Raw genomic sequence first — 13944 nt, 5'->3', positions numbered from 1 at the left:
TGCCAATATTTTAATGTTTAATTTTTATATTGAACGGTTTAAGTTTTATTTAACTTAATACAAAAACTAACTAAACTATCAAAAATTTGTTTTTGTTTTTCGTATTACAAATTCTATTGTTTTTCAAACAAATTATTAATCATATTTTATTAATTAGATACATAGTACATAGATGTAGATACTTTAGGAAATTATTAACATTATGACTTAAATTACAATTTAAAATACTTAAACACCTTATTTAAATATAGTATGTATAATCTAATAACTAAAACAAAGTCTCACGCATGGGTCGATGAACCACCACAATGGGTTCCTCCTCGGAAGTTTCACCACTAGCTGCCGCCGTAGCTGCTGCAGCAATAAAACTACCACTGGCACGACGACTAGAACAGTTGCGTAATTTCTTGCGTTTACCTTTAATCAATTCATCTTCTGGATTTGATGCTGTTGCAGAGGAGTCATAATTTATATCTTTTAGTGATTGAATATCGGGCTCAATGACAACATGGAAATCACTGCCCTCGGGTGAGTCTGATATTTTTGTATTTGTACTGAAATAATCTTCCACAGCTGGGGCTAGTAGTGCAGTAGTCGGGGAAGGTGATTTCGGTTTACGTCTAGCAAAGGGGCTGCTGGGTTTACTGGTAGCCTCATATTCAGGATCTGTTAAGAACTCAACACTGTCTGCCCTTAGGTTGGCTCTTTTAAAGGGTGGAATTTCAGCAATTTTTGGTTTTCGTTTAGTGTACGGACTGTTTTCATAGCTTTGGAAATTTCCTATTTTTTCAGCACTCTGCAGGTTCTGAGATTTTAAATGGGCGGCTGGAAAGCGTGAGTCTTCTATACTAAAACGACGACTACCCGAATTGTTGTGTGTTATGCGACCAGTACGCCGATTGGGACCTATTTGCTGTACACGTTCTATGTCACGATTCGAAAGCATTTCTTCACTACGAAAACGATTTCTATAGTCATATTGTATATCTTGGTCATCTTCTTCGGCTATATCTTCCTCGGGATTGGTGCGATTTCTCTTAAAGCGTCTGCGTCTTCTAGAGGTTTCTTCCGATAAATCGAGCATAGATTTGACGGGTCTTACTGGTTTGGGCATACTAAGGGCATCCTCGTAGGAAGGCAAGGTATTTTCAAAACTATTGGGAGCATTGGGACGAGCTTCTTCATCCAGAATGCGTTGATTTAAACGGCGTCTATAAGATACCATTGAATATTAATCAAGTCTTTGTAGTTTCTTGATGTTAATACTTACATTTCTCTCATTTCATCATGATTCCGGCGATACTCCTCAGTATCTAAACGTTTTCTTCTCCAAGCCATGTATTTTTGGAAACATGTAAATAGGAATATTAATGCTCCTATAACCACTACTGACAGCATTATAGTGGTCCAAAGCTTTTCGGCATTGTTGGTTCGACCATTTTGTATCCAATCTCTCTCACAGGCAGCCTGCCAAGTCTTGCCATAGTTGTATGTGGGTGAGGCACATCGCAAACTATTGCGGTCTTTAATCTATTTTGAGACAGCAATATAATGTTTCTATTCGTTTTAGTAAAAGTTCTAGATATACTTACTCTTGTGGGTGCTGTTGTTAAATAATCATAGAAATCGACAAAGGTTGCGTCTTGGCAATTACAAATCCAGGTATTATCTCCCACCCATATAGCATCTAAATATTTATTGGAGTGGAAAAATTCTCGGGGAAAAGGATTCGTAAAACGATTGCCATTTAATTTGAGTTGAGCCAATTCGGGAAAGTGTTGAAAGGTGGTATTGCTTAAAGCAGACAAACTGTAATAAGAATGAAAAACATACTTTAAAATCTGTTTATTAGCTGGAATCATATTTTAGTATTAGCTTACCGACAATAACTCAAGTCCAACTTTTGCAAAGTATCCGATCTCATGCCGGCTGGCAAATCTCTTATCAGATTGTTTGACAAATCTAGTTTCTGCAAAGACGATAGACTGGAAAAGGCGGTGCCATCAATCAATATTATTTCACACCACGACAAATTAATATCACGCAATGAGTTCGATATCAGTTTGGTAAACTTATCTATAACGTTGTGGCTTAAATTCAATGACACCAAATTGTCATTCGAACGAAATACGTTGCGATCCAAGCGTGCTATTTCATTGTACGCCAAATCTAAAGCAGCCAGTTTTTTTAATTTATAAAATGATTCAGCTTCCAAAGAGCGCAAAGAATTACGCGATAAATCAATGGTTTCTAGTAAAGTGTTATTTTCAAAAGTTTGCCCCGTTAAGGTTCTCAACATATTGCCACGTAAATGCAATTGCTGGAGACTGGGCAATGCAGAGAGATCAATTTCATCTAGACTACAATAGGATAGATCTAATTCGTTAAGGGTCAGCGAGTCTATGCGATCTGAGCGACCCACTTGTAAAGCAGTATTCCAGGAAAGCTGCAAAAATTCCAAAGCTGGTAGGCCCGCCATTAAAGAACGTGGTATTCTCTGCAAGTTACAATTACTCAATTCCAAAACTCTCAAAGACGTAGAGGGCAATGCATTAAGTGAGCCCAAAGAGTTTTTATTCAAATTCAATCTCTCTAAATTGGGCATATTCTGCATTAAGATATCACCACCAGCCTGAGATATGCCACAATTTTCCAACTCCAAATGACTTAAAGACTCACTAACAATTACTTCCAGATGATTATCCACATTAAAACTCTCCAATGAATTACCATTCAAAACCAAACGCTGCAAGCTCATAGCATTTAGAAAAACCGTATTTGGATTTATATTTAACCAACGATTGATGGTGTTATTGGCCAATATAAGTGTTCTCAAGGCATTGAAGCCTAACAAAGCATCCTGATCCAAATATTCTATTTGATTATTGGATAAATCTAAATATATCAAAGAATCATAATTCGAAAGTTGAGTAGGAAACTCTATGAAATAATTGCCGGATAGATCAACATGTTCTATGGGCATAGATTCAAAATCCGGATACTCTATGAGGCCGCTGTTGGCACAATTCACTTCCAGACTATCTAATATCCAAGAACATTTACAATTTGCCGGACAACTTATAGCTTCTATATGCTGGAAAGCACACGATATCAGCGCTACGGCGAATAATGTGTGCAAATAAGGTGCTGGTTTCGTTCGTTTAGCCATTTTATTTTGGTTAAAGAGTTGTGGTGGGGATACGATATAAATAAAAATGCTGAAAATAAATATAAAAAATATTAACAATTAATACAGATTATAAACAAAATTGAAGACAAAAAAAAAAAAAAAAACCTGAGATAACATTCAGGTCAATGATTCATAATTGGTAAAATTATAGTAAAACAAGGTAGTGTATATATTAGGGTAGTATTGCAGTGTAAACTAATATTTAATATCTTGTGGAAAAATAATCCCAGAATTCATAAAAAATTTAAAAAAAAATTCCAACAATGGGCATATTCGTATCTTTTTTGCCCATTGGGGCCACAATTAGTCCGGGACAGTTAAAAGGTTTATACGCTATATTAAAAGTATAATAAGGTACATAAAACTATATTCGGTTTGGGAGTCCGCGCTTTGGAATTTGAGAACAAAAATGCTAAATCCGAAATTTTGTCATAAAATCGGTTAAATTTGAAAGGACCTGTAAATGACACCTATTAAAAATTTGTCAATTTATTTATGTTGAAATAGTCTCTGTCGTAATGTATTTAAGAAACTATAAAAAATACATATTGTTACGTTTTAACCTATTCAAAACATTAGTTTATTTCCTTTAAATAAACCGGATACTTTTGATTGCAAACAAAAGCCGTTTAGAATTTTGAAAATTGTAACAACTCTTTATTTATTTAAAAATATACAACAACAGAATTAAATAGTCACTCAGTGTTTTTTTTTTTATACACGTTTATAAATTCTCAGAAATACAGACACTTTATAATGTACACGAATTCACTTGAGAAATATAGCACACTTTAAGGCACTCAGTTGATGTTTATTCGAATAGCGTCTCTGATAAACTGACGCACGACTGCAACCTCTGCCACCATTTTAACACTGCATTACCATCTAGAAAGCTCTATTTCTACAATGTTCTTTAACTGAATATTCGAATTCAAATATACGGTCGCAGCAAACAGCGTTGCCAACTTACGATCAATGGTCAACTGAAAGCTTTTATTTAATAATGCCCACAGATATGTTACAGTTTGCTATTACAGCACTGTTATTTGAAAGCATTATGCTACTTTTAAATCAGCCCTTAAAATCATTATATTTGTATTCAAGTACAATTTCGTAACAATATTTTTTCCAGGGGCTAACATTTTGTATATGGGTTTTTCACTAAAAATCTATGAAATTAAAAAATTTTATATATTCAACTTTAAATTTACATATTTTTGGATTCGTACAAAATGTTGATTCGGGATTTGTTTCATGTGATCGGAAAGAATATTTTCTAAACAAAAAAAGTTAATGTTAGTGGAATTCCGAGTGAAATTGTCTCCGATATTTCAAAAATACAGTATATATAGACAAAAATTTTGAAATCGGAGAAGACATAAATAGAAATTATTCAATAAAAGTTGTGTTTGTTAATATATCGCAATGAAATTTTTTACGTCGGTACACCATTTGATACCAAATGTAGGTGGATGCAAATCACGCAATTCTCCAAAAAAAAAAATCTCAAAACTTGTATTTTTAAAATTTTGCCCATATGGTCCACATTTCCTTCGGCACTGGGAAAATGCTTTGGGGATAATTAGGGAACACATCAAGGTTTCCAAATCTGTTTTCCGTTTTCTGATCCTAGATTTCGGATTTTAGAACATGTGGCCCAAAATTTGAAATTTTGATAAAAAAAATAGGTCAATTTCCGAAGGGCGTAGGGGCGTCATATTCAAAAAATTCTTCGTAAGGAAAGTTTTTTAATTAAAAATGTGTTAAGTCACCTTTTCGATCACAAAACAGCCAAAATCTAATATTTTTGGAATTTTTAAATTGAAAATCGTTTAGTTTTGGATCCATAATTACTATTGCTCTGAAACCTTTCGTATATTATTGGTAATTTAACTAACAGAAAAAACTCGGTCCAAAAGAACGACCTAAATTTAAAAAAGGGAAAAAGTTATGGCAAAATTTTAAAATTTAAATAGATAGCGAGCGCTTTCCAAAATTATAGAAATCTTTGAAATCGGATGTGAAACAAATGTCACGTGTTTAAAACTTTTAAATGTACTTTGAGCTGCCATATCATTTTTAGGGCGCATTTTAATATCTTAAACTCGTTGACTATTCCCACATCAAATTTTATCCCGATCTGATTAGCGATTTAGAAATGACAGATTTATTTCAAAAATTTTGATTCAGCCTCACTGTGTTTAGGGTCGTGTGTCTATCATCAGTATTTACAGCAGCGGCTCTCACAAGCTTTTGCTTAGCCATTTCATTGAAAGAACGGCCGGCCCACTTTTTATACTTTTCACCTGATGTAAATATAAATCAGGTAAAAAAGTTATCAAAGGATAAAAACAAAATCCAAAAATATTAATAATTGCGGCATCGTTTTTGTTTTAAAAGCTCTTTAATATTAGACACATTTCAAATATCCAATATAATTCTCAGTGTCCATGTTCGATTCTTTCTTTTAATTGATAAAAGTGCAGAAAAGATAGTTTCACATAACTATGTTCAAGAAAAGTGTATTAATAGCTTAAACGTCGCGTCCTCAAGTCACTTTTCTTTATAAAGTTCAATTGTTGCTTGATGGGCATTTTGGAATTATTTTGGCAATGTTTTAGCTGCAAGTGCTTGCCGATGTAATGGTAACCATTTATCCAGAAAGCAACTCATCATTGGTGGCCCCCCCATCAATGCAAATTGTAAAATTAAAATTGCAAAATCAATTTGAATACAGAGTTTAAGATTAATGTTTTTCGGAGTTCTTCGCGGACCCCTGGCATGTTTATACAGACCTCCTTTTGAGAACTTTTGCTTACAGTACTAAAGAGGACGCAATATAGTTTAAGTTTTCATTATTTTTTAAATCTCATAATTTGTACGTTGAGCTATAACTTTGATAAATTAAAAATCTATTTGCGCATTATTTAATAAATCTCTTTTTACTTTTATATTACACATATCTGACAATATGATATGGCTGGTTGGCTGGCTGCCCATGTAAACCTTGTGCGCAGAGTACAGGTCGCAATTTTGAAGATATTTCGATAAAATTTGGTGCATATAATTTTTTCGGCCCAAGGACGAAGCCTATTGAAACTGGCTGAAATCGGTCCATTATTTCACCTAGCCCCCATACAAATGTCCTCTCGAAATTGGACTTTATCGGTCATAAATGTTTAATTTATATATGTATCTACACAAAATCACTCACGAATATAAATTATTTATATTTAAAAAAAAATATTTTTACTATATGGTCGGGCTTGACCGACCGGTATTGGTGAGTACTAAGTATGTGAACAAAAAAATATGGTATTTTGATAAACGTGATGTATCCTGTAAACAAGAACTTCATGTACTACATATAGTACAGTCGGTATATCTGGGTTAAATTTAAAAATTGTTTATGAACAAGGCCTTAATAGTATACTTTTTTTTTAAATAATGTTTATAAAACAAGAAAATATTATTTGAAATAATTACACGCCCTTATTTTCATACAACATGCCTATAAAACGCAATTTGATTCATATTATAAAAATCTTGTTAAAAGTCAATGATTTTTAATAGAGATATTTTTTTGTATATATACAAAAAAAAAAAATAAAACGTCGTTTTACTAATAAGTACATATGTATATAAATAATTTCAATTGATAGTAGAATTATATTAACAACCTTAAGCAGCTCTAACAAAGAAACTTTTTAACAAAAAAATTAAAAAAAACAACATCTATTTATTTATTTACTTCTTAAATTTGTAATAATAAACAGAATAATTCTTTTGTTTTTGTTTTATAGGTGCATTTTTATTCGTTTTTCAAAAGCTGATTTTTGTTTTGATAATAATATTCTCCACTCACTGCCATACTAAATAATAATGAAGTCTCATACAAAAAAAATAAAAGTTTCCTTATCAAAATTAACTATCTAAGCTTATCAGCACAAAAAAGTAATATAGTTGATTGTAATTGTTGGAATTATATATAGTTCTCTGTTATTGTAAAAAACTACTAAATGGAACAAAAGATTGTATAAAATAATGCACTACTATATTTATTAGGAAATGAAAGAAGTATACCTAGATGTAATGTAGAACGAAATTTAAATAAATTCCTTCCTTTCTTTTTCTTGGTGTTCCGTGGGGATACTTTAGGGAAAGAATTTGTTCTTCTATCAGAATTCAATAAGAATACGTAGTATTTACTAAACATTTTAGTAATAGAAACCATCAATTGTTTGTACCAGGTATGTTTCTGAATGTAATTTACAGGGCAAAATGAGTTTTAACATCGATTTTCTAGTGCATATTTTGTCATATTTTGCTCTTTACAGCATATTTTACTTTTTGTAGCATATTTTTGGATATTTAACCCATTTTACAATTGTAATTTTTCTTTAATGTATTTCACTATTTTGTTAAGGTACAATTATAATTGGTCTAAGCTGCTTAAAGATAAAAGTCAATATATTAAAATATATGAGATTATTACTTGTATTAACCAAAAACAAATTATTTTTATGTGCATATTTTTTATATTTAAAGAGCATATTTTTAAATTTTTAAGTGCATATTTTATGCGCATAAAACATTTTTTTTAGAGCATATTTTTGGTTGCATAACCATGGTTATTGCTAAAACAAGCAATTAAATTATTGTTTTTATGTCGATTTAAAATATTCAAATATGTATGAAAGAGTTTAAACAGTACATTATATGTTATTGTTTAAATTGACATCAAATAATTGTTTAAAGAACTATCGAATTGTTTAGAAAACAAATCGATACCAAAATTTTAAAAAATTTCTGAAATGTATTAATACTTTATGCACGGGACGTACAGGAAAATACATGCATTTGCATGATTCCAGTTTCCCTGATCATCTATGCCACAAAGACCAAGACACCAAGCTTCAGACTACCAGGTCTACTGGGCCCTATCAGAAAATTGGATGTATACCACTATATATACCATGTCAAAAGATATACTGATGGTTCAAAGAGTAATTGTGGCGTAGGATCTCAATAAGTCTTAGGGAGACATTTAAATTATCTATACTACGAGGCGGACGAGCTGGTCAGATAATGATCCGCTTTAAATGTCTTAAATAGGATCGCGGATAGCGGAAAGGCAGAAACAGTTTTGTATATCCTCTGTGAAGGCCTGACTTTAAACATGTTAAGATACAGATTTCTGAAATGCATATACTGAATGATCTAACGGATTGTGAACTAAATGGATACCTGATTGCGACAAGTTAGTTATCGTACTCCTTGTTACATTCATCTGGATTTGATCTAGTTTTCACCTATCTCATTAAGTGTTGAATCGTAAAGGTTCTCTTGATGGCTTGTGTGGAGAGAGCTACCACGTAAACCAACCAACCAACCACCAATTTGCATTTGGCAAAGTTGGATCAATACAGTGCAGATTATGCGAGAGGTACAGTGAAATAACTAACCGAAAAAATGAGTTGGTATTTATTTCATAATTTTTTGCTATGAATTATTTCATTATGAAATAACTCCCAATGAAATTTGGCTGGGTGTTATTTAACTTGTTTGAATTTTAAACATTTTTCATTTCCAACTCCATAAAGTAAATATATTTTGAATCGTTATAGATAGCGGAATCGATATACATAGCCATTTCCATCTGTATGTTGAAAACAACTTTCCGAAGTCACCATATAACTCACATTTATGATTGATACATCAATATACCCGCTATAGTCCAAATTACATTGCTATTTAAAATAGCTAACATTTTTTTCAAATATTATTCAGCCAAATTGTTTTTATAATCTACACCACCATAGTGGGGAGGGTATTATGCGTTTGTGCAGATGTTTGTAACGCCCAAAAATATTAGTCTAACACCCACCTTAAAGTATACCGATCGACTTAGAATCACTTTCTGAGTCTATTAAACGATGTCCGTCTGGTTGGCTGACTGGCTGGCTGGCTGTCCATATAAACCTTATGCGCAGAGTACAGGTCGCAATTTTGAAGATATTGCGATCGAATTTGGTACATATTATTTTTTCGGACCAAGTACCAAGCCTATTGAAAATATCTGAAATCGGTCCATTATTTCACCTAGCCCCCATACAAATGTCCTTCCGAAATTGGACTTTATCGGCCATAAATGTTTAATTTATAAATGTATCTTCACAAATTGCGTTCCAAATAAGTTTTATATATATAAAATTCATGTCACCAAATTTTGTTACGATCGGACCATAATTAGTCATAGCTCACATATAGAACCGCTCCCGAAAAACACTTTAACGTGCATAAATCGCTTAAAAATGTTGGTATACTCACAAAATTTAACGTAGTAATCTTTCATAGAGACATAAATCACACGACCTAATTTCATGGTGATCGGTACAAAATTGTTCATAGCCCCCATATAAGGCCCTCTTCCGAAAATCACTCAAAAATATAAATTATTGAAATATTAAAAGAAAAATGTTTTTGCTCTTTTACTTTCTTACTTGTTTTTGCCAAAATTATGCATTTCCAGTCGAAAAGGTTTTCTGATGTATTTCGAAACTGAGCAGCTGTTAAAGAAATCTTTACTAGGCGAAGCCGGATTTTGATACATCTCAGGGCACAGTGGGGCAGAATAGGAATATTTTGTAAATAAATATGCCATTTATAACTGGCTGATCCGATTGGCATGAAATTAGACGCAGACGTAGCAAGGAAATATTCGAGTTTAGTTTTTGAAATCGAATAAGAAAATCTTTTCAGGATCGGCGCTATAGGGCATCTTATATACCCCAGAGGAGAAACCATTTACCGTTCTGTAAGCATTAATAAATACATTACTTACAATTTGGGATTTTTTAATTTTGTTGGGAGTTGTTTCATTATTTTTGGGAGTAATCTTTTTATTAATATAAAACTTTTTATTAATAACTCCCTTTAGGAGTTATTTCACTGTTTAAGGTTGAGAATTGGTTAGTTTTTTTGGGAGTTATTTCACTGTACCTTTGCGAGATGCACTCTCTGATCTCTGAGCACGTGCTTTGTGACTATCCAATGTTGGGGTCGTGTAGAACACAGTGATATGGAAGGTAATTTTTTTGGTCTCCCATAATTATAAAAATTGGACTTGTTGTGGTGAAATTTAGGGCTGGTAAATATATTTGAATTTATTTCAATTTATATTTAACTCTTCAGAACAATAAAAAAACAAGCAGTTTTGTAAAAAAAATGTAATTGCGTTGTAAATAATGTAGCACAAACAAACAAATAAAATTTCTTGGTTGTAGGTATTGTATTGTATATAGTATTTCAAATATATGTTTAAATATTATAAAGAGAAATTTATTATCTATTGGCGATGCACGATGAACAACAACTTGCTCACCTAATTTATAAAGTATATGAGGAATACTTCCCTTGACTAAACACATTTCTATATTTAGACTAATTTTTATTAATTTTATTTACACTTAACTAATTTCTTTTTCTCTTCTTACCTTTAATCTAATAACAACTTATTTAAAATCACATTAAATTTCTTTTTAATACTAAAGAAATACATAAAATTAGTCACTTTTTATAAATAAAACTTATTGTTTAAACACATTTTGTTAAAACTGCTAGTTAGGAATTCATGTTTAATTATTTGTTTTTCATATATGTAATTTCACTGTTTTTTTTCATAAACACATGAAATTATTAAGAACAATTTGAGTTTTAAATTATACTCAATTTGACTTTCTTTTAAGAATATTAGAATAATTATTCTTCGTATTGCACAATTTGTTTTATGATATTTTATTGATATTTATTATTTTAATTTTATATTTCTTTTATTATTTCGGTTGCTGCTCGTTTAGTCGTCCAAATCTCGTTTAATACTGTGAAAAATGTTACTCACCTGTTGGTGTGCTGGGGCTTTGAGACCCTTTTCCATACAGTCTCGCTTCCATTCGCATTGATAAGATAAGCTGCAAACACAATCATACAAAAAAAAATTGATAAACAAAAATGCTTTGGATTACTAAGTAGAGCAAAGTTTTTGTGTGTTTTTGTTGTTAATATTTATACATATTTTGTACACTTCCAATATCATTTTAGTGTTTTTTATTAAATATTGGAATTTGATTTGTTTATAGTGGGGGAAAGTCACCTAAGTAGAATATGTTGACAATAACATAACGTCGATTCTTACTAAATTTGTGTGATATGTATTTAAGTTTCACAAAAATGCGTTTTATGGTAATCAGCTTAGCGTTTCTAGACATTTTTATATTTTTTTTTCAAAAGTTTAAACAAGAATCGTTGGAATTGAAGATATTTGCCTCTTTTATACTAAATATATTTATAATATAATATTAAAACAAGTAAGAATGTATGGTCGGTCAAGCCCGGCCAAGTTATTAACGAATTTAGATATTTTGAGTTTTTATTTAAAAATTCGATTTTTGGTCAGAAATATGAGTGATCACAGATCGAGCTCCTTTTCTTGATAAAACGCTTATTGGCCAAGTTATTAACGAATTTAGATACTTTGAGTTTTTATATAAAAAATCGATTTTTAGTCAGAAATATGAGTGATCACAGATCGACCTCCTTTTATTGATTAAACGCTTATTGGCCAAGTTATTAACGAATTTAGATATTTTGAGTTTTTAAATAAAAAATTGATTTTTGGTCAGAAATATGATTGATCACAGATCGATCTACTTTTCATAATTAAAAGTTTATTGGCCAAGTTATTAACGAATTTAGATACTTTGAGTTTTGATATAAAAAATCGATTTTTGGTCAGAAATATGAGTGATCACAGATCGAGCCCTTTTTCCTTGATTAAACGCTTATTGGCCAAGTTATTAACGAATTAAGATATTTTGAGTTTTTATATAAAAAATCGATTTTTGGTCAGAATTATGAGTGATCACAGATCGAGCTCATTTTGTTGATTAAACTCTTATTGACCAAGTTATCAATGAATTTAGATATTTTGAGTTTTTATATAAAAAATCGATATTTGGTCAGAAATATGAGTGATCACAGATCGAGCCCTTTTTCCTTGATTAAACGCTTATTGGCCAAGTTATTTACGAATTTAGATATTTTGAGTTTTTATATAAAAAAATCGATTTTTAGTCAGAATTATGAGTGATCACAGATCGAGCTCATTTTGTTGATTAAACACTTATTGACCAAGTTATCAATGAATTTAGATATTTTGAGTTTTTATATAACAAATCGATTTTTAGTTAGAAATCACAGATCGAGATCACAGATCGAGATCCTTTTCTCGATAAAACGCTTATAAAACGCAAGTTATTAACGAATTTAAATATTTTGAGTTTTTATAAAAAAAATCGATTTTTAGTCAGAATTATGAGTGATCACAGATCGAGCTCATTTAGTTGATTAAACACTTATTGACCAAGTTATCAATGAATTTAGATATTTTGAGTTTTTATATAACAAATCGATTTTTAGTTAGAAATATGAGCGATCACTGATCGAGATCCTTTTCTCGATAAAACGCTTATTGGCCAAGTTATTAACAAATTTAAATATTTTGAGTTTTAATATAAAAAATCGATTTTTAGTCAGAAATATGAGTGATCACAGATCGAGCTTCTTTTGTTGATTAAACGCTTATTGGCCAAGATATTAACGAATTTAGATATTTTGAGTTATTATATAAAAAAAACGATATTTGGTCAGAAATATGAGTGATCACAGATCGAGCCCTTTTTCCTTGATTAAACGCTTATTGGCCAAGTTATTAACGAATTTAGATATTTTGAGTTTTATATAAAAAAAGATCGATTTTTTGGTCAGAAATATGAGTGATCACAGATCGAGCCCCCTTTGTTGATTAAAAGCTTATTGGCCAAGTTATTAAGAAATTTAGATATTTTGTGTTTTTATATAAAAAATCGATTTTTGGTCAGAAATATGAGTGATCACAGATCGATCTCCTTTTCTTGATTAAACGCTTATTGGCCAAGTTATTAACGAATTTAGACATTTGGAGTTTTTATATAAAAAATCGATTTTTAGTCAGAAATATGAGTGATCACACATCGAGCTCCTTTTGTTGATTAAACGCTTATTGGCCAAGTTTTTAGCGAATTTAGATATTTAGAGTTTTTATATAAAAAAATCGATTTTTGGTCAGAAATATGAGTGATCACACATCGAGCTCCTATTGTTGATTAAATGCTTATTGGCGAATTATTTAACGAATTTAGATATTTTGAGTTTTTATATAAATTTTTGGCCAGAAATATGATTGATCAGATCGGGCTCCTTTTGGCCAAGTTATTAAGGAATTTAGATATTTTGAGTTTTTATATAAAAAATCGATTTTTGGTGATCACAGATCGAGCTCCTTTTCTTGATAAAACGCTTATTGGCCAAGTTATTAACGATTTTCGGAAGCGGGTCTATATGGGAGCTATGACCGATTTCAGACAGTTTCAATAGGCTTGGTCCTTGGGTCGAAGAAATAATATTTTTTCATCGAAATATCTTTAAAATTGCGACCTGTAATCTGCGCACATGTTTGACATGGACAGCCAGCCAGTCGACCAGCCGACCAGCCAGCCTGACGGACGGACATCGTTTAGTCGATTCAGTGATTCTAAGTCGATCGGTATACTTTAAGGTGGGTGTTAGATTAATATTTTTGGGCGTTAAAACATCTGCACAAACGCATTATACCCTCTCCACTATGGTGGTGTAGGGTATAAAAACAGATTCTTGTT

At 31.3% G+C, this 13944-nt stretch overlaps 1 protein-coding gene across 1 annotated transcript; it reads right to left on the bottom strand.

Annotated features, from left to right (window-relative positions):
• Positions 1–167: 167 nt before the first annotated feature.
• On the bottom strand, positions 168–11064 carry LOC135960491 (uncharacterized). Its single transcript, XM_065511794.1, has 5 exons — positions 10687–11064; positions 1881–3218; positions 1593–1809; positions 1271–1530; positions 168–1211 (listed from the first exon to the last, which is right to left on the bottom strand). Exons 2-5 carry the CDS (start codon positions 3167–3169, stop codon positions 269–271), a joined length of 2709 nt encoding a protein of 902 aa, XP_065367866.1. The 5' UTR covers positions 3170–3218; positions 10687–11064; the 3' UTR covers positions 168–268.
• Between the last annotated feature and the right edge of the window lie 2880 nt (positions 11065–13944).

Source organism: Calliphora vicina, chromosome 5 (assembly GCF_958450345.1).
Source record: "Calliphora vicina chromosome 5, idCalVici1.1, whole genome shotgun sequence".
Lineage (NCBI taxonomy): Eukaryota > Metazoa > Arthropoda > Insecta > Diptera > Calliphoridae > Calliphora > Calliphora vicina.
Note: the sequence above shows the minus strand (reverse complement) of the source record. Positions and strands in the feature narration are given on the sequence as shown.